A 22,137-nucleotide genomic window follows, 5' to 3' on the forward strand; every position below is an offset into this window, starting at 1 on the left:
AAGCATTCTCATGCCATCCGGAGGCCCTCAGGCATGTACGAACTTTTCCAGAAGTCTTCCACCTTCCGAAAGCTCCTCAAAATACGCCGGACGGCTACGGGTGGCAATTAATATTCAGTGGCGGTTGTAATAGTCGGCAGGGTGGGAACAGCCCGACTTCTTATTTCTAAGAGCCGTCCGGACGGAGGCCCTCAGAAAAAAAGCCATTAGTATTCAGTGGCGGTTGCAATAGTGGGCAGGGTGGGCACAGCCCAACCTGTTATTTTCAAGAGCCTTTCACCGGCCCAGGAGAGCCGGACGGACGGACGGAGGCCCTCAGACCTGTACAGACCTTTCCAGAAGTCTTCCGGCTTCCAAAAGCTCCTCAAATTACGCCGGACGGTAATTAGTATCACTAATTGCCGTCCGGCGCCCCAGGAGAGCTGTCCGGAGGTCATCTAAAGAATTCTCAAGCCATCCGGAGGCCCTCAGACCTGTACGAACCTTTCCAGAAGTCTTCCGCCTTCCGAAAGCTCCTCAAAATACGCCGGACGGCTACGGGTGGCAATTAATATTCAGTGGCGGTTGTAATAGTCGGCAGGGTGGGAACAGCCCGACTTCTTATTTCTAAGAGCCGTCCGGACGGAGGCCCTCAGCAAAAAAGCCATGATTCTCGAGTATTCTCTGGTATTGTTCCAATTAATCAGTACGGGAGCTGATTTACCAGTCATATATATAACGGGGGAAAAATCTAACATGGGATCATTCCAATTAATTATTATTATTATTATTATTATTATTATTATTATTATTATTATTATTATTATTATTATTATTATTATTATTATTATTATTATTATTATTATTATGTGATACAGTATGCATATTCCACTGACTGTGGGAGACTGATTAGAATATTGCTGATGTTTTTAAAGAGTGCCTTCTTCTTGTTTCAATTATATTAAAATTGGCATTGACGACCACAAAGTAACGCCTACAAGTTTGTCATTTTAATTTATTTTGCTTTCTTTCCATACACCGGAGCATACTCAATGTCTCAATCGTTTCTATGTTATATGTTTGTGTTGAGAATATTGGCTATTAAGCTTAACTGCTGGTCAAAATTATTCGCGATGGTGGTGTACGAACGAATCGGCGGTCTCAAGAAGTGGGTGAGAGAGGGATCTAGTAATGACTTTGAGTTTGAAACGAATATTTTTGTGTTCGTGGATAGCTCACACGGTAGAGCCACGCTCTCACCTGCCAGGCGGAGTTGTCGTACCAATAAGGTCGCAGGTTCAAACCCCACCACCGCCGCGAAAATTTTTTATTCTCTATTGTCTTCTGGCACTTTTCTATTCACTTCATATCTTGTTGGTTTTAAACTGTTATCTATCTGTCTGCTCAACGCTACAGAAACATGGATAAGTTCCGGGTCTATAAGCTTAGGAGGCAGGATGGCCGAGTGGTTAGCCTGTTGTACTCTGGACTCAGAGGTTGTTTTGTTTGTTTGTTTGTTTGTTTGTTTGTTTGTTTTTAGGTGTTTAACGGCGCTTTCGACACTATTTAGGTCATTTAAGCGCCCGTTTCTGTCTTTTATAAATTTTTATCGGCCTTGAGGGGCCATAGCTGCTAAAAACGTGTACTGTTGTAATAAAATCTTTATAAAATCATAATAGTTACATGTTTGTTATGTAAAAATATTTATTTACAATTTCTGCAGGAGTTCACATTCCTGCAGATACTTTAAAATTGTAAGCGGATCGACCGGCTGGAACAGAGATTTCAAGTCCCTGTTATCATAATGTTGTGACCTTATCTGTTCTAATTCTGTACATTCAATTAAAATATGGTGAACTGTGAGGTCACAGTTACATCTTCTGCAGAGGGGTTTTTCATCCCTCTCCAGAAGGAAACGGCGAGTGAGGGCAGTACGTCCGATCCGGGTCGAGTTATTTTGACCTCGTCTCTTCTTTTTAGCCCCGAGTTGACTCAGAGGTTCTGTGTTCAATTCCGACCGAAACCAATTTGTATTTTCCTAGAGCAAGAAAATTTACTCCAATCACTCACTCCATTCAGTTGGAAAAGGGTAGGGCCTACCTGTCAAGCTGGGATAGTAATCTGCGATAGACTATTGCCCTGTGCAAAGGTTTTCAAACAAATACATTAATTGTCCGATTCACGCTATTGAAACCGGGATAACTACTGCACCATTGGCTACAAGACTCTAAAGGTCTTAATTTGCCTTACAATGAACCCACGTGGCTCAGAAGGACTTACTTAAGGATAAAATATTTTTATTGAAAGTTCCCGAAATAAATAACGATAAAGATAATTGATCCCACAAGTTACTGAATAGATGTGCGACCGGTTTTAGACTTAGGCACGTTACTACTGTATCACAAAATGTGACACTTCATAGATTATGTTTATAAACATACGTTATTAAATTGCCGAAAATGTTACTGTTGCTATGCATTCTGTTCATAGTTTCATCACAATCACATAGAATTATTTTTTGAATTGTTCTTGTTTTTTTATATTCAGAATTGAAATAAATAAATAACAATGTGAAATTGAATGTAAGCTTCAGTTTGATAAAGGAAAACAGATAAAATGGACGTTTCGGGTTTCCCTTTATCAACAATACAGGATGAATGAAACACTACAGACGAATGAGATAATAATGAGGTAGTGGCGGTGTTAAGATGCATAAACAAAAATATTGATGGGCAGGAAATAATATGCTACTTTGTGAGGAAGCACGAATTAAAATAGAGCAATAGAAATTTATAAAAGGTGCGCAATTAATTAAGGCAAAAGAGGGGAGGAACTGTGTAATGCAGTATAGAAAGTGAAATAAAATAAAATGTAGACTATTGTTGGAAAACAAATACAATGGAATTGGAAATACATACAAAATATAAGGGATGTTGGTATTATAGTCAGGTTTTTTTTTATTATTGGCGCGTGTTTTTCTGGTTTTTCTCAGCTGTCCCTCTATCCAAAGTTGTAAAAATGTGTGTCAACCTCTGAATCAATTTGTCTTAACTGACTCTAGATTTCGGACCGTATTGATGCCATTTAAAAAAAGTTTTCTTCTTTAAGACCTATTTAAAAAAAACTACTTTAAAACAGCTGACATAAAACTACACTGTAAAAAATGAAATCAAGTTACGCACCACAAAGTATGAATGAATTCATCGTATTTCCAAAAAATCTTGTGCTGACGTAATGATTATGAGTTCACGTCATACTTCTTTCCAAATTATAACAATTCGCTTTAAGTGTTATAAACATACCACTTATGCAGTTTGTATTAAATTTTGAATATATTATTTATTACATATTATCTACATCATGTCGCAATTACCAAAGACTGATATGAAATCTCTCGCTTTAAAATCAATTGAAATAGTGATTGTATACTAAATAGTGTCAAATTAACACACACTGTTTATATAACTTTGACAGATTTTTGTCAATGCATGAACGTTTCACAGGGCCTTTAAAGGTTTTAAAAACATATAAGGCTCTTAAACAACACGATACGGTACGGAATCTCTATCGGTTCCACTCTCGTAAAGCTGCGAAAAGAAACCTTCTTGTATCCATCGATAAGTCATTAAAGAGGACGGCAATGGTTTTGTAATTTCACATTTACCATGAGAAGATCGTTATCGAAATACGACAGAGCGATAACCAGTGTAGAACGACGTGGCAGGAAAAGGATCATAGATAACTTTGATGTGGATATCATCCAAAGATGTAATGGGTGAGCGTAAATATACATCCGAAAAAATATTGGACGTCTGATTATTCAAGCAGAAAAACGCCATGGGTTCTGGACAGAGAATCATTGTTATTCTTGCAGGTGGTGATGATACTGGATATTTAAAAGGATGCCATGCCATTTTTTTCTTCTCTGCATCATCTGGAATATTATTCTGGGGTAAATGCAAAGGTGTTTTAAGACTGACTAAATATCGTTTACTGCCCTCCATTGAAGCACCCAGCTGTATTGTGTTAGACAACGCTACCATTCGTTGGCCCATGGTCACTTTAAGGCTCCAACTTTGGCAAATATAAAAGCTGACATGATTTCATGGTTTCAATCAGACTACTACATATTCTGACCATTTATCAAAATGTTAACTATACTCCTTAGTAAAAAAAAAAAAAAAAAAAAAAAAAAAAAGAAATGAACCAGAAACAGCTTTCAAAGCAGACTGTCTCATCAGGGAGTTTTGACACGTAGTTTCGCGACTTCCCCCATATCACTGTGAGCGCAATCCAATCGAGGTCATTGGGGAAAGTAGAGGGAAAATTTGAAAGGTGGAAGTGCAAATTTACTCTCACCGACGATAACAAAGAGTAGACTGAGAAAAGGCATGCCCCAACCTTCGCAAACTAGAGGAAAATTACATTTCATTCGATAGAGTGATGCTCAGAATCTTTCTTGGTCGTTTCATTTCTCCTTTTCATCATCCTCGTCATCAGACTGTGCTGATTGATGTGTCCAGTATTTCTTGATGGTTGTTGTTGTTGTTGTTGTTATTGTTGTTGTTATTATTATTGTTGAACACATAAATGTGGAGACACTGTCTCATAATTGATGAATTTTTACTTTTGATCAGTCTACATAAATTTATGTAATCCACTTTGGCATAAACACAAGCTATTTCTTAAACTTTTGCAATCAAAATTATATTGGAAGCGCGTTATATTCATTTTCGTTTGTATTCACCAGTCATGTGTATTGATAGTTATAAAATGTAGATGTCTGATAGTTAATAATTGCCATTCGTTGCTTCATATTCAAATGCTGCACGTCGTTTAAGCTTCAATTAACCGAACACTCCAGTTTAACGAATTCCTTCAAAATGGATATGCGGAAAATTCATAATTTTGGTAATGTAAATCTTCTAAGAGTTCCGATCCTCACCTGTTATCGATTTTAATATAGCTGTAATAAACGAAATTCTTTCCTTTTGTTTTAAAATTCATGAAATTTTTTTTTTATTAAGACAAATTGATTCAGAGGTTCATACAAATTTTTGCAGCTATGCATTGGGGGTCAGCTGAGAAAAAAGAAGAAAAACACGCGTCATTAATTTATTAAAAATCTGACTATAGTATACTCATCAGTGGCAGTAGCAGATGCAGAAGCAACAACAGAACTTTTATTAGTAGTAGTAGTAGAGTAGTAGTCGTCGTCCTCGTCCTCGTCGTCGTCGTCGTCGTCGTCGTAGTAGTAGTAGTAGTAGTAGTAGTAGTAGTAGTAGTAGTAGTAGTAGTAGTAGTAGTAATAGTAGCAGTAGTGGAGGCAATAAATAAATAGGAAAACCAAAATTGCTGAAGTAGAAAGATGAAAAGTTGAACGTATGGATGCAGAAAATAAAGACAGACATTGAAGATTTGACACGGCGCCGCCAAGTCTGGAACTTTTTTTTTGTCCCAGTGCGGAAGGCGACTATATTTTTCTACTATCACAATAAATTATATGAACACGGGACTGGGCCTTTTCTGTCCCGTTGATTTTGTAGCATTTCACAACGGATCGGGACACAATAGGACTGTTTTGTCCCGTCCCGATAGATGCGGTAGTATAGGTTTCACTTTATTACATATGTTTCAGATATGCTTCTGTCCTAATGCGGTAATGCGGTACCCCTCTTACACAACCTAATTCCGATTAACCGAAGGTTAAAACAATACTTTTACTCTTTGTTATCGTCGGTGAGAGTAAAGGGTCACCATTAAAAAAACAAAACAGTCTAACTCCCGCTCAAACAAAATCGAACCTCCGAATCTCCATGTCTTTAAAAAGGTAACAGTTGTAAATAGGTAAATAGCGTTTGGTAACATAATTTTTATTCTGAGACATTATAATATTGTTGATTATAAGTATTTTAAATCAAATAGCGGAGTTTTGGGAGGATTTTGGACAAATGTCGCAGCTGAAGTAGGATAAAGTTGGCGGATTTTGGCAGATTTCTGGCATAAAGTTGGCGGAATTTTTGCGAAGGCACCTGGCAACACCGTGGATTGTTCCGGTTTGTTGTTTTCTTTCTCCCACAAATCTTACAAAAGGCAAACCAACACAAAGAATTAACTTGGAAATAGATTGTCTGTAATATTTCGTTGGTAATAAAATTATTGTAGAGAGGTTTGGTTTTCTACGAAAATTCGGTTTCCGATGAAGATGTCAGAATCCAGCACAAGTTCGTCAACTTTACCAATAAGTATCATAAACTTGCGAAAAAGGGTTCGTCTGCTTTCTTTTTGTTTGTTTTGTTTTGGTCTTGACATGCATACTAGAGAGGTGGGCCTTTGGCCTACCAACCTCCGCTGCACGTCCAACTCGCCTTGAGCATGCATTCACGTAAAATATAAAGATTTTTTTTTAAAACCTACCTCTGTTTCAAAAACTAGCATCTTTCAACTTTCTAAGAAACATTTTGATTTTTCAGAACTTTAGTTCGTTAAAAAATACCGGCCAATCTGACCCGTTGAGTCGAATGATTTGTCCTGGTATAGAAGCTAAGTATTGGTAACACCGGCTCACCTCTCTATTATTATTATTATTATTATTATTATTATTATTATTATTATTATTATTAGACTATTATTATTATTATTATTATTATTATTATTTTATTATTATTATTATTATTATCATTATTATAGATACTAAAGTTGTTATTGATAGATATTACTATCATCATCCTTACCATCATATTTAAAGTAAGGCCTAATTTAATCAATTGATCAAATGGCTTTTATCCCCCTTTAATTAAACATAAACATATTTTATTAATAGTTGGATATGATTTGGACAATTCTAACGTACTACGGTAAAAGGACGTAAGCGCATTGGTGTTTGAGCTACATTCGAAAAAGTGTTCGAAATTTTAAAGATTAATTTGTTTTATGTTTCAATTTCAAACTTTGTACTTCTGATAGTGTTATATTGCACTATATTACTAAATGACCCAATAAATAATATTGTCCTCAGTGAAACGAGGATTCTCATGCTATAAATAGTTCATTTTTGTTTACATTAGCACTTACGTCCTTTTACCATACGACGACAGAATTATGTGCAAAAATAGTCATTCTTCAAAGCAAACCTGATAATACGAAGCTTTCCATCTACTGTATTCTTAAAATTATTTAAAGTTACTGCATTTTACTGAAGTCCTGAAGTCCATACCCCATTTGATCATGGCTAGGGCTATTGGTCAGTACTGACTCCCAGGCGCTAGCACATGCGGTACAGTACTGACGAACAGACGCCAGTGCCTGGAGGTCAGTACTGACCAATAACCTGGTGTCTATTGGTCAGTATTGAACAACAGGTGCCACCGCCCACAGACAACCTCTCTTCGGTCTGTGCCACCGCTCACCATTGATCAGCACTGACGAACATCGGACCTGTCCGTCAGTGCAAAGACCTCTTCGCACTTATTCGTCACCATTAAAAAAACAAAACAATTAAAATTCCAGGCTCTCAGGCCAACTTATCCGATGGCACACAGTAACACTTGGTCACTTAGATAAGTTCGATTTCTAACGCGTTAGATGCCGTTGGGGCAACGATATGACTCGTTATTTCAAGCCACCGTAAGATTCTTTTTTATTTTATGCTGTCCATTCTATTTCTTTGGGTTATTTTGTTTTTATTGTTTTTTTCCCCCGTATATTTTCGTTATAGCTTAATTTAAAGAAAAATAGAGGAAAATGTGTTATATAATATTTCCTGTTACGATTCTTTTATAATACTTTGTCCATTCTATTACTACTACTACCACTCACTACTACTACCACTACTGCTACTACTACTACTACTACTACTACTACTACTACTACTACTACTACTACTACTACTACTACTACTACTACTTATATGTCTTTTATCTTCCATTATTTTCTGGAAGGTTCTGTTCCCTGACGCTGACCTTTTCTTATCAATCAGATCACCCCCCTGGGGCACCCTATCCTCTACCCACGCTAACATTTCATTCATACTGCAACCACCATTGAGTACAGACGATACAAGTTATTTTTCATTATATTTTATTTGTTTTCCACGTTTTTTTGTGTATTGTTGTGTTAATGAAGGGTTTGTACCCGAAACGTCCATTGTCTGTTTTGTTCCCATACGAAGCCTTTCATTTTCACTCTTTCGTTAGTATTTTACGATCACCGGCTTCAGGCAGCCCTTACCGTTTTCTACTTTTCCTGTCTCAGTAAGATGCGAGCAAGCCGAATTTCAAATGACAGGAATGAAGAAAGACGAGACAATGAAAGAGCTTTCACTTTCAGTTCTGGCACCACGCATCAGCGCAGTGAGCATGCGAGTTGGATGAACCGAAATATAGGGCTTCCAGTTTGGCGTTTCAACACCAAATTTGGTCTTTTTCTCAGGATTGGACAATTTCACTTGTTTAATTAATTGATATATTTATTAAACAAATCTCACGTAAACCGACAAAAAGATTTAGTGAAAACAAGGGCTTCCCTGCGACTAGTATGGGACAGGAAATGCTGATTTATTTGTTGTAGAGCAAGTTATTTTAAAAAATGGCATTTTTCCATAATTTTGGTACCGTCAACGCCCGTGGCCAGGTCAGAACTGACCAATTGGCATCAGTACAAGTAATAGTATTAGTCAGGACTGACCCCCAGACGCCGGTGCCTGTTCGTCAGTACTGACCCCCAGGTGCCAGCGCCTGGGGGTCAGTACTGACGAATAGCCACTCCGTTTGATCATAGTGAATATTCAATGCTTTTTATGAAAAATATCTTAAATGTTTCTAAGAACTAAAACAATGGGATGAATGTGAAATGACCAATTTTGCTGAGTTTCTAAATATTTTTTTTAGCTTTCATCTGTGTCTTGGGTACAATGTGATATTACCAGCTGTATGAAATGGAGGAGAGTGGAAAAGGCAGTTGCTGATAAATTGACCAGTGACACATGGTGGGAATGTTCCATGAATGAAGACCCAAAAGTCAATTCTTGTAATATCCCTGAAGAGGATCTCCAGTCCTTTGACAAACTTGCGAAAAGGGCTAAACTTGCTGTGTTTAAATCAGAATTAACTCCAGGTTCTCTTGTTTGGGCGAAAACACCTGGTTATTGCAGGTAAGTTGGTACCTACATAGAGATTGGTATATTAACAGATTAAATTTAAAATTGATATGATGAAGTCAGTATTATATAACAAAAGATGACATCATTCTGTTCTTATTGAAAAAAATGTTGTTTTGTCTTTAAGTTCCACCAACATTATATTTTCTTTTTTTCTGATAAATGATTTTTAGATTTTCATTTATTGAGCTTAACTTATTCTAGCGTGGCTATGTAGTCGAGTGGTTTGACCCTTGCCTTCGGATTGAAAGGTCCAGGTTTTGAGTCCCGCTCTGAGCAGCACATAGTTGAGTCCATAAAACACTCTTTACCCACATTCTTTCACCGTACTCGGGTGTAAAATGAGTTCCTGGCTGTTAACAGTGTTGTCTGTGTACGAACAAAATTGTAATATAATCGCCTCACAGGCGCCATGTTGAATGTTGCTGTTGGCTAGTGATCTCTTGTAAAGCGCTTTGACACCTTTAGTGGATATTGCGCTTTATAAATGCTCATGTTTTTATTAAACTTTGACAAGGCCAATCTCAATCTGTCACATTCTTTTTGTAGCTGGCCAGCTTTGGTTACAGAGGATCCAGCTAATGGTGAGATCTGGGATGGGAATGAAGAGGAACCTGATAAAGGATATTATCATGTTGAATACCTTGGAAAGTCTCATTGCCACCTCTGGGTATACTCAAAGTATGTTGAACTTTTTGGAGAAGGAAATGCAACTCTTGCTTCCAAAGATAAAGGTCACTGTGACAAACTTTCAAATTACCAGGTAGTAATGACATAGGTTTTGAAAATAGATAAAATAGAATAAGTAAGTTTATGTTTCATTATTTTTTCAGGCAGGTGCAAGTTGGAATTTGGTAAAAGCTGAATCAGCTGATCTGATAAATGGATTCTAGTCCCTTTTTTAAGTTGATGAATATATCCTACATTTATTTGTCAGTACTGGAATATTCCTTTTGTAGATACTGTGATCATAAAAAGAAACATTTTTATTATTCATAACATAATAATAAAATAATAATGATGATGTAATAATAGTAGTAGTAGTAGTAGTAGTAGTAGTAGTAGTAGTAGTAGTAGTAGTAGTAGTAGTAGTAGTAGTAGTAGTAGTAGTAGTAAAGTAATAATAATGATGTTGATGATGATGACAGTAATGTACATTAATGATGCTGGGTGGGGTTTCCGACCTCCAATAGTGGGCAGGGAGGTACTTGCTGTGCCTATCCCCCAATTGGATTCAATAGTCTGATGTCACGTCGCCTAGCAGCGGCGGCCATCGTGGTTCTAAACAAAGAAAATCTGTACTTTTTATTCTTCATGCTGGTTAGAACTTTTCATGTCTTGTGATCAGAATGTGTAAAAGTCAAAACATGATCAGATTTATAACGTTTTTTTCCCTCTGGATACGCTTTTATGCTCGTCTGAAAAATATTTCATAAGGGCGTCCGCCATTGTTCCGATAGTTTAGAGCCAGTAACTAAGTTACCATGCGTCATTACAAGGGAAGTGACGTTACGACTGTTGAAGAGTATTGCTTTCTGTCTTTGTCCTGGTCCTGGCCAGAGTCTTGTATGTGAGGGAAACAGTTGAATGTATAGTTATTATTTTTGTAGATGATATTTTTTTCCTTGTAAATCATTTCTCTTATGTACTTATTTTTTTTTTTAATTCTCAACATATGACTTGTAAACGTTTGAGTGTATTCCTCTTAGTGGGGACTTGTGTTGGTGTCTGATTGAGACTTTTAGGTGATCTCAAACTAAGTACGTTGATAGTGTGCTCTTGGAATTTACATCTGTTCCCTATTTGAACCTTTTCCCATGTCTTACTTTTTCATAAGTCCTTTTAATTGTACATCTAGAATGTTTTACTGTTCAATTTTCTTTCTTTTTACTGGCGCTGATATACCTAAAAGTGTTGCAAGTGCTGTAAAACCCTTACAAATAAACAACAAACATTGATGATGCACAGCTTATCCTCTAATGAAGGGGATTTCGATGCTTTTACAATCTTTTACAATAATGAATATTTAACCCCCACCCAAAGAAATTTACAATTATAAAAGCACCATATCTAATCAAAAGCAGATTTAAATGGGGTAAGCCGTTCCACACCAAAAGTGAAAAGTTTTTCTCCCCTGCAAAATTTTATGAAATGGATGAATAGATGAGCAGAATTTATTATCTTTTATCAATGTGTCATTAATTCTTTCCATCATTAATTCTTTCCATAACAATATAAGAAAACATTTTTTTTCCACTATATGTTAAATAGGCTGATAAAAAATAACCAATAAAATTATTATAGGAAAGAAATTTATTGTTTCTATCAACCGTCATCCATCAAAATTTAATGACAACAACAACAAAAAAGATGGAGGTTGGACATCTTGAGGAATAAGTGTTTATTAGGGCACGTGCAATTATTCTATAAGTAAGATAGAGGGGGCAGGTGTGGGGGGAGGAAGAGAATGCTATGCTATGATCACAACATGTATTAAAAAGAAAAAAATCTGATATTTATATCCAACATTTTCTAAAGTGAATTAAAAATTGAATAAAATTGCACACACATTCAATAATTTTACACCTATAACACAGCCAAATTCCAGAAAAAGAAAAAAGACATTCCGTCATCAAGGGGTGAAAAAAGAAAGAAGAAATTACTGTGGTGGTTCAGTGAACTTAGCTATAAACGAGGCAATGGCATTACTCCCACTTCCACCTATGGAAAGGTTGAAGCATTGCAGATTTGTAAAAGAGAGCGAAGGTAGGTTTATATTTTTGAAATCATTTATTATACTGGAATCCATCTTTACTACCAACCATTTAATAGTTATAAATCATAGAAAAAGGAATGCATCATATTCAAAATCTTGTTTCTCCTACAAAAGCCAAAAAAAATAAAAGTAAGAGAGAAAAAGGATACATCCGTTCTATTTTAGATTTTTAGTATTTTATTTTCTATTTTTTCTTTCTTTTTTAGTTATTTCTGTTTCTGTTTTGTTTCTACCTCGATATACATGCCTTTTTATGATATTTATATAAATAACTTTATTATTATTATTATTATTATTATTATTATTATTATTATTATTATTATTATTATTATTATTATTATTATTATTATTATTATTATTATTATTATTATTATTACGCTTTACAAAGAAAAAAGCATCTTAAATTCAGAGAGTTTATAAATTATGATGTATTCTCCAATTCCAGATTCAAATTCTGAATGTCACTTGGAACAGAATAAGACCAAGGCACAGAAGCCCGCCAAAATTTTGACTCAAAAAGCTTCAAAAACCAAATGTCAGAAAAGCAAGAAAAGATGTTCAGAAAATATTTTTAAAAGAACTAAAAGTTTGACTAATACAGAGTCTGATGACATAAATTCATGGTTCTCAGAAAGAAAGAATACACTTTCATTCGATTTTTTAACTTCCCTTATTGATGTCTCAAAAGAAGAGAGATTTTTCTTAGATATTTCGGTAATTGATTTTTTAAATTAATTGAACAATTTATTTTTTAAGCGACAAAATTAACATAGCATTAAGAATTGAGTTATAAACAGTCAATTTTAAGGTGTGAAGGGTGACAATTAACTTAAAATGATTGGAGATAATCATTTGATATAAGTGAGATAAATAGTCACCCATGTACAGCTTAAATCCTTCAGTAGACCAAGGATTTAAAGAACAACTCTAGGCAGAAAGAAATAGTTTATCTTTATTACCATATTAGTATAAATAATTTTTTACATCAGTAGTAATTTTATTCCAATTAGGTAAAGAGGGAAAAACTGAGGCTACACATGCCGATGTTATTTCCATCAATCTGTTTTTAGTGTTTTCATTGTAATTGTGATCATCTGAAAAAACAAATATGTTTAGTTGTTAACATGTGTTATGATTATGAGGACTCTCTCATTGCCTTGGAGCCGACTGCCCTTGATATAATATTATAGTGAATGGAATTCTTCTTTCACGGCAATGTTTTTGAAATAATGATCATATTTTGGAGTTAAAATTTATTAAGTGGTTTATATTTGATCGTGCAGTTTAGTTTTTCAATTTTCAATCTCTCTTTCAATCTCTCTTTCAATCTCAGTTGTTACATCACGTTAACTCAATTATCTCATTTCAACAGATCTTCAAAGAAAAGGAACATTACTTTCGTGTAAATCTTGGAAAATTCTGTTTACACTTTGGCCTTCCTGAGGCCGTAAGCCCCACTGTTTGGAATGATACTAAAATCAACTTCTTTGATCTATTTTTGGCAGTGGATGACAGAGGAGGCTATGAGGAGGTATGGGACAATATAATTAGAGTTGCCATTAAAAAACAAACAAACATACTTTTATTTGTCATTTGAAAGATTACCTAGCAAGTGTGAATTTAGTTTATCATGAGATTTGAATTGACAACAGTTGGGGTCAGCAATCGGAATGTCACTTAATCAGAACAGCTATTTAAGTGGAATTACTTTATATGATATTTTTGTTACATGATTTGTTTCTCTGAAACACACGCTGATTAAGTGAAAGAAATATAAAAGCTCAACATTATTTTTGAAGGATGACTAGAAAGAAAGCCTTGAAATAGAAAATAACCAAAGATCAGGGGGAATTTAGAGTGTGTTTACCAATATCCCCATCAAGCATGAGAAAAGTCATGCTTGACAACCTATTTAGCTATTTGTTGTTACCAAAATATCCAAGATGAATAAATATATTATAGAATGGGCCATTGGAGATAGACAAGAGACATGTTTTTTTTTTATAATGAACTTACCCTTTCGTTTTAAAATATAGGTATTTGTCCTCTTATTCCATTTAATAAGGCGTTTTTGTGTGCATTAATTGAGAAAAACAAATAGAATTGCCTTTAAGAGAATCTCGTCTTTCAGATAAATGGTGAAGTGTATTCGTATTTTTGGGACAGTACATTCCAAATTTAGCTCTAACAAAAGGGGACCTTTTAGCGAGGTTGCTTGTTGATTATATATGTATCTATGTATTGTTATCAGATATGTTTTATAACATGTAAAAGGATGACTCCACACATTTGATATCCAATATAAAGATTATCTTTCTTTCTAAGAATAAGTTTTTATGTTGATGGTTCAAAATATTGCTTGGAGGCCAGGGATATAAATATAAATAAATTTAAGTGCAGTGAGGTCAGATTCCAAGTGTCACACTGTTTGATAATTATTTGTTGGCTTTTGGATAACGTACTGAACTAAAAGTATGTACTTATCAGTTCGGGTTTACATTTACTCTTGCATCAGGCGAAGCAGTCAAAGCTAATTTCTTTTTTTTTTTTAATTTTTTTTTTTTTTAAATATCTATGGTCAATATTTGTGCCACCATTTATCAAATATTTTGTTTCAGGTCACTAGCAGTCGCCAGTGGTCACATGTATATATAGAATTAACAAACTATCCAAGTAAAGGTGGAGCAAGTAAAGCAAAATCAGCCTACAAAAAGTAAGAATAGGCTTTCTATCCTCTTTCAATCCATTTCTTTCAATATCTAGTTCAGTCTAGGCGTCTTAGCCTGTCTCAACCAATTTCTTTCAACATGATATAGTTTGTGTTTATGTGTGAGTGTGTGTGTGTGTGTGTGTGAGTGCGCGAGAGTGTCATATATAGGTGACCTACTCTACATACAAAAATATGCATATGCAAATAGCTAAAAATCATAATAATCGATATTACCACCTCGGTATATTGAGTATTTTCCTCTGTATCATTGGTAATTTATACTCAAGTAAGATGAACATTTCTCACAATTTTCCTACATAGCTACTGTTTTAGACTTTTAGTATGCTATTCAGGTAGAATCTAGATAAATTGAATCAAAAAACATAAAATGTTGCAACTAGTTTAAGATCTAAATATGATAATAATTATCACTATATCGCCTGAACTAATATTGCATTGTATTGAAATTGATAGAAATAAATTATATTGTTTATGTGGGTATAAGTAACTAAGGGATATCCCATTTAATTCTCATGAAAATGAACCTGGTTTTAATATGTATAGATTGTGATTTATTCTAGCCCCACTTTTCATTAAGCAGATTGGGTTACTAGATCTAGGTTAGTGTTGGAAAGTATTTTTCTATTGCCCAGCGTCTTATGTAGAGGGTGCAAGCAACTATTCAAATTACAGTAATTGGTGAAACTCCAGCTACATGGGACCTACGATTCTCAAATATGTAAATTATTTATGAAAACTATATAGATGCGTCCTAGTGACTGAAAAGTGACATTCTCAGGTCTGAGAGGCAAGATTAGTTGAAGAAATATCTGAATTTAACTTTAAACGATAAATATGTCTTATGATAGCATGATGTTGCTCCAATTTTTTAAATTTATTTTTGCTTTTGTTGATAAACTACAATTCAAATCCTAAATGAAAAGTAAAAATTGAGCATTTTCCCCCCTGTTTTCTTTTTATAGGCATCTTTATCCTTTTGAACTTTTCATCAAAGACAAAGACTATAGCTCAGCAATAAAATATGTGAAAAGTCGTAGCAAGAGTTCAAAGCAGACCAATACATCAAATAGGCCATGTCCTGGAAAGTATTCTTATGAAACTGATGATGAAAGTGATGTAGACAATGCTGGTAACTTTTTTTACTCACTTTTTGTACTAAATAATTTTTGATGAAGAAGAGTAACTCCTAAGATCTGACACAAGGTACTTTGTTTCTTAATTTGTTTTTGTTCATCTGGCGTGTATGTGTTTGTGTGTGTGTGTGGGGGGGGGGGGGGGGGGGGGGGGGGGGGGGGGGTTGCAGAGAATTATGTGCGCAGCAGCTAATTAATGTCTTTAGTATAAAAATAAACTTTTGTTTTCTATTGGTTCTTTTCATCTGATAACCTCAAAACAAACTAATGTTTCAATTTTTAAATCATAACTGTATAGAACTTTTAAGTTATTTTGATCTATTTGATTTTAGATAAAATATATTTAACAGTTTATCATCATCATCATGTATAACAATATCTTTGTTGCCATTGGTATATTTAATGTCTTTATTTTTCAATGTCGCTTTTAACAATAAATTTGGTATTTAATGTCTCAAGATTTTTTCTTCCTTTAAGGATAAATTCCATTTGATTTTCAGAATTTATTCAAGCTCTGGATGAATTGGACAACCTTTTAAAAACTTTGAAAGAAAAAGGTGCGAATCTTATAAATCATTATCTATCTATTGAGTGAAATTAACTCGTAAAATGTTTTAAAAGTTTAAAATATTATTTCATTTAGTCTTTAAGAGCCAAATAATCTCTGTAACCTGAATTTATTAGTCTGTATAGTATGAATGGTCTGTAAAAGTTTGAGTGTTTGAGACTGATGATAGTTTTAAAAGAATAATTATTTTTCAGATGGTGTTGTACCAGATTTATGCGATAATGATGGTATTACCCTGCAGCAATGCGATGAAGAAATACTCAATGCCTGGGAAACGCATAGGAACCTTGAAAAATATTGCCACCCTAACCCTACTACAGGATCTCAACCTGGTGTTGCAGTTGAACCAGGTGAGTGACATATCTCATAGTAAATTTCATCAAGTTGAAATATAAGTCAATCTCATAACAATAGTTCTTTTTGTAGTTATCCAGTCATTCAACACCAATGTTAGTATTTTTAAAAAGATGGTCACATAATCTATCTACTCGATTTGACTTGGTAATAGGATATGTAAGGAGGAGGCTAAGATTTAAAATTAACATGTTTCCAGAAGACAAGAAATGAATTAGTATTCCTATCTAAATTTTAAGTGGAGAAAAAAAAAAAAATATTGATAATAATAATAATAATAATAATAATAATAATAATAATAATAATAATAATATATTTTTGTGATATTGTGCTTTAGGATCGAACAGTTCTTAATGGAAAACATAAATTGTTCTCTGTAATTACTTACTGAAGAACACGGAACGAATCTTTTCTCACAGTCAGCTTTGATTGTACGAGGGCTCTTTCAGAAATAACCGAAAAATGCCCATTGCTCAGCAACCAGTGGAGATTTTTAAATTCTGTAAACGACATGATATTCCTTATTTCCTTACGGATATTCCCAGAAATTATGAAGTGCATCATTTTGCTGCCAACGCCGGCGGAGACTTTCTAGGGTACGATGTGACTTTTCTTGACAGCATAGTCAACGGTGATGAGACTTGGTTGCACCATTGCACCCCAGAAAAAAAGCAAGATTCGATGACATGGAAACATCCATCCTCACCTGTCGCGAAGAAATTCAAAGTCATGCGGTCAGCAAAGAAAATAATGGGAACTGTTTTCTGGGACAGTCGTGGTGTTATTCTGTTCGAAACCTTACAACCTGGAGAAACAATCAATGCTGCAAGGTACTGCCAAACTCTTGACAAGCTTAGGGAGGCCATTCGCAGAAAGCGCCCAGGGCAGTTGACCAACGGGGTCACTTTGCAACACGACAACGCTACACCCCACACAGCACGAGTGACGCAAGGTTGGCTAGAGAAATATGGATGGGAGATTTTGTCACACCCACCACACAGTCCAGACCTCGCACCATCTGATTATCACCTCTTTGGGCCACTGAAGCATGAGCTGGCAGGAAAGCGCTTTGATGTCGATGAAGAGCTTGTTGACCATGTGCGGAAATGGCTACAAAACCTTGACGGAAATTTCTTCCGAGAGGGTATCTATTCCATGGTGCGGCTTTGGCAGAAGTGTGTCGACAGACTTGGCTGTTACGTAGAGAAATGAAGGACGAGTCAAGGTATGAACACGTGCAAGAATTTTGTTGATAGCATAAAAAACGCGGATTTTACAGGCATTTTTCGGTTAATTATGAAAGAGCCCTCGTACAATGTAATAATTACATTTTGATTCAGAATCCTCATCTATACCTTACCCTTCTCCCTCTATTGATAAAAATAGCGAGCTTGCAGTAGAACTCTTTATTTTTCAAAGCATCAATTTAGTTCTTTTAAAAAAAATTTGCATCAAGTGTAATACTTAAATTTGAAGAAAAACAAGATCCACAATGATGTGCGAAATATTCGTCTTGACATTTACCCAGGTGAGAGTGCTCAAGTTGTACCAGAACTAGACTTTCCTAGTATTTCAGAGAGTTTGACTTCCATTGGAGATGATATGGAGGATGAAGTGGAAATGGACAGAAATTTGGCTATGTTACAACAGGATAATGAAGAGGAGTGGGTTTTGCAAGAGTTGCAGGCACTTGAACATGGCATCTAAATGATTTTGCTTTACATTTTTCTTGGAATCGTATAAATTTATTGTTTTGTAACCCATTCAATGTATCGTACCCAGACCAACATGGGGTATTAACTTTTATTGTCAGGAAGCAGTAGTGATATAAAATGTACAGACTTACGAAAAGTGTTTTACCAGAATCAGTATGCTGAACTCAAAAATACTTTTAAGATTCTTTGACATTTCCATTTTGGATGTCTCTTCATAATATTTGAGCTATTTATGTATTTTATTGCAACCTTTACTTTCTTAAAGGAAGGAACAAAAAGTATTAATGAATGAAGATGGTTTCAGATTGTTTGTGTTTTAAAGACTCCTCTGACATTAGATTAATGGCTTACAACTTTTAAAATCATTCTTAACACCTCAGCATCACCATGGATAAGATTAGGCAAATTTTTTAGAAATCATACAGGTAGCAAAATTGTACCACAGTTATGTGTTTCTGTCCATTTCTTTGTTCATTCACAAAGTGATTACAAAATTATTATAATGCAATTAAGTTGATTATAGGCAATGTCATCTCTTTTAATTGGTTACATAAAAATAGGAATGTGAGAAAAACGTATCGTTTTATTGAATGAAAACCAAATGTATTCAGATTTGTACAAATGCACTGAATTATCCCTATTAAGAACAAGATGTGCTTAAAAAAAAACTTAGTCAAAAAGATGCGCTTTTTTGTTACAGACACATTGAGAAAAATCTAAAAAATGAGTTGAAACTAGCCTTTAACTTTTACCCTATCAACACCCTTCACCCTTATTAAAACAAAGTGGTTTACAACAGGATCAATACGAGGTCGAAGTAAACAAAAAGTATTGGCAGACAATAATAATATTACTACTTACTACTATCACCAATCGTTGTCTGCATGTAGGAGAGGGAATTTGTCATTTTAGTCTGCAAAGAGACGTTCATAAGCTTGAGACCGGGGGGGGGGGGGGGGGGGGGGAATGCGCCTTTTCAGGGTCAGTGCATTAGTATGGATAAAACGGTAAACATTGATTTGTTTGTTAACCTGTATAAAATGCAATAATGATACGAGTCTCCCGTGATTTTTGATTGAATATCAAATGCATTTTGCTGCTCTCTGACTGCAACTTATCTCAGTCAACCATCAACACCATCGACATTCTACTTGGATTTTATCCAAAAATATTAATCCATTAGATGCGGTGGTTTTTTAATTATTTTATTTTATTTATTGATCTCCGTTTTAAGAGATGGTCACCTTTTGATGTAATTTTTGGATACTTGCTTACTCATCTGTAATACTCCAGTAAGTGCATTTTCTGTCTTGTTTTGTTTTTAATTGTTTCTACTATTTAATACACATTGTGCCAGTAATTGATGACAACTAATTCCTGAATTTTACTCATTCCTGACCAACAAATAAATAAATATATTAATATTCATTTTAAAGTGATATTCACGTGTAAAAATAAAAATTAGGTATGTTTTAATTGAATATTATTACACTCATCCTACATTGTATATATAAGCAAAGAGGTGACTGCTGGGCAATACATGCGGAATTTAATTACTGTTTAAGTTTGTTACAATTTCAATTAATTTTAAATCACCAAGTGCATAATGCAATTTCTTTAGGAGGGTGGTAATAATGGAAAATAATACTTGCCATTATCAAATTTACCTGAATTCAACACAGGATTAATCTGGCCCAAGATTCTTTGTAATTTAGATAATAATATTATTCTTATACTTCAGAGTTTCAGCAAAATACCCAAAAATGTTCTTTAAAAAATTATTTTCATTAGTTTAGAGTGAATTCACAATTCACTTTCTATACTGCAGTACACAGTTCCTCCCCGCCTTCCCTCTTTTGACTTAATTAATTGCGCACCTTTTATAAATATCTATTGTTCAATTTTAATTTGTGCTTCCTTACAAAGGAGCATACTATTACCTGACCATCAATGTTTTTGTTTTTATTTATTCATCTTAACAACGCCACTACCTCATTATCTCATTCGTCTGTAGTGTTCCATTCATCCTGTTTTGTTAATAAAGGGAAAACCCGAAACTTCGATTTTATCTGTTTTCATATATTAAATTGAAGCTTACATTCAATTTCACATTGTTATTTATTTCTTCGAGTTTCGAGCAGCAACATTTACATTTCTAAGTATTCTGGTAAACCTGACAAACTTGAGCTTTTATATCACGCAAAATCCACTAAATGTCCTCAAAGTACTTTAAAAAGGGTTCCTAGCCAACAGCAATAATTAACATGTAGGACGAAACATAGCGCCTGTTACAATTTTTACAATCACTGTTATCTAGTTTCTGGGTGGGGTTCCGGGCATGATAATGTTTTTTGTTTTGGTTTTGGTTTTTGTTTATTCATCTTAACAACGCCACTACCACATTATCTCATTCGTCTGTAGTGTTTCATTCATTCTGTTTTGTTGATAAAGGGGAAACCCTAAACGTCCATTTTATCTGTTTTTGTATATTAAAATTTAAGGTTTCATTCAATTTCACATTGTTATTTATTTCATAGTGGGCAGGGAGGCACTTACTGTGTCTTCTATCCCTCTAGAACTGTTTTCAATTTGCCTTCTGTCTTTGTCATGGAATGAAAATACTTGGTTTTGTCCTGGCCCTGGCCGGAGTCCTTGGCTGGGAGGTAAACATATTCAAATGTATAGTTATTGTTTTGGGAGATGATATTTTTTCCTTGTAAATCATTTCTCTGTTTGCATTATTATATTTGTTATGAATTTATAATATAAGCATTTGAGTGTGTTCCTCTTCGTGGGATCCTGTGCTCGTGACTGGATGAGACTTTTAGGTGATCTCAAACTAAGTACATTGGTGATATGCTCTGGGAATCTACACCTATCCCCTATTAGTACCATTCCCCTTTGTCTTACTTTTTATCGGGTGCTTTAATTGTAATTATGGAACTTTTATACTATCCCATTTTCTTCCATTTTACTGGCGCTATGACCTAAATGTGTTGCAAGCGCCCTTTAAAACAAACAAATGTTATCTAGTTTGACTTTCATGGAAGGAGAAAAATAAGGTACTGTACTACAAAACATTGAGGAGTGAGGACAGGACCAGAAAAGTTCTATCTCAGTATTCAGTCTCAGTTATCATATTACTTTGAAAATATAATTATGGGGACCTCAGTTATTAGAGCACTTGCTTCACAGTCAAAGGGATAAGTATCAATCCGGGTACAGTCAAATTTTTTTCTCTGCTCTCCCTCATTACCTAGCAAAGATTGGATAGCTAGAACTATTAATTAGAGATAGACTAGTGTTCTATCCAAAGGGCTTAAAACAATTGCTTTAGTCCATTTAACACTATGGAATCAGGGATAAACTCCCATCTCCTCGGGCCTTATTACTCTAAATCTAAAGGACTACTTAAAAATAAAAAAAGAGTATAAAGGTCAAAAAATAAATGTTGTCTCAGGTCAGCTAATAATTAATTATTATTATAATAAATTATCTGTCGTACGGAAGACGTTTCTTTTAAAGGGTTTTACAGCCCTTGCAACACATTTCTGCAATTTATCCATGTTTCTAATCAGAGATCACCGAAAAGGTTCCACAGGATTGCTGGTATGTGAATTTCAAATTAATTACAAGATATTAATAACTAAACAATCCTTTCTTTAAAAATATAGCCTTATGGAGAACATTGTGCTATTTGCATCAATAAAAAAAATTATACGGT

General features: G+C 34.6%; 1 protein-coding gene across 2 annotated transcripts in view; it reads left to right on the forward strand.

The window, feature by feature from the left end:
- LOC144964805 (uncharacterized) overlaps positions 1–19,380 on the forward strand; it is a 26,354-nt gene extending 6,974 nt beyond the window's left edge. The window contains exons 1-11 of one of the 2 annotated variants that reach the window (XM_078899442.1): positions 1–6,247; positions 8,868–9,130; positions 9,686–9,899; positions 11,734–11,902; positions 12,358–12,626; positions 13,285–13,443; positions 14,531–14,625; positions 15,606–15,772; positions 16,277–16,333; positions 16,539–16,694; positions 18,227–19,380. The exon at positions 1–6,247 is cut by the window's left edge and continues 875 nt beyond it. In XM_078899442.1, the coding sequence (XP_078755568.1) occupies positions 6,179–6,247; positions 8,868–9,130; positions 9,686–9,899; positions 11,734–11,902; positions 12,358–12,626; positions 13,285–13,443; positions 14,531–14,625; positions 15,606–15,772; positions 16,277–16,333; positions 16,539–16,694; positions 18,227–18,405 (1,797 nt within the window). In that variant the 5' untranslated portion in view covers positions 1–6,178 and the 3' untranslated portion in view covers positions 18,406–19,380. The remainder of the gene's footprint in view (positions 6,248–8,867; positions 9,131–9,685; positions 9,900–11,733; positions 11,903–12,357; positions 12,627–13,284; positions 13,444–14,530; positions 14,626–15,605; positions 15,773–16,276; positions 16,334–16,538; positions 16,695–18,226) is intronic. The other variant, XM_078899443.1, reaches the window with a different exon arrangement.
- The last annotated feature ends 2,757 nt before the right edge of the window (positions 19,381–22,137 follow it).

This window comes from Berghia stephanieae, chromosome 2, assembly GCF_034508935.2.
Source record: "Berghia stephanieae isolate SIO BIC M18660-M18661 chromosome 2, UCSD_Bste_1.3, whole genome shotgun sequence".
NCBI classification, from domain to species: Eukaryota; Metazoa; Mollusca; class Gastropoda; order Nudibranchia; family Aeolidiidae; genus Berghia; species Berghia stephanieae.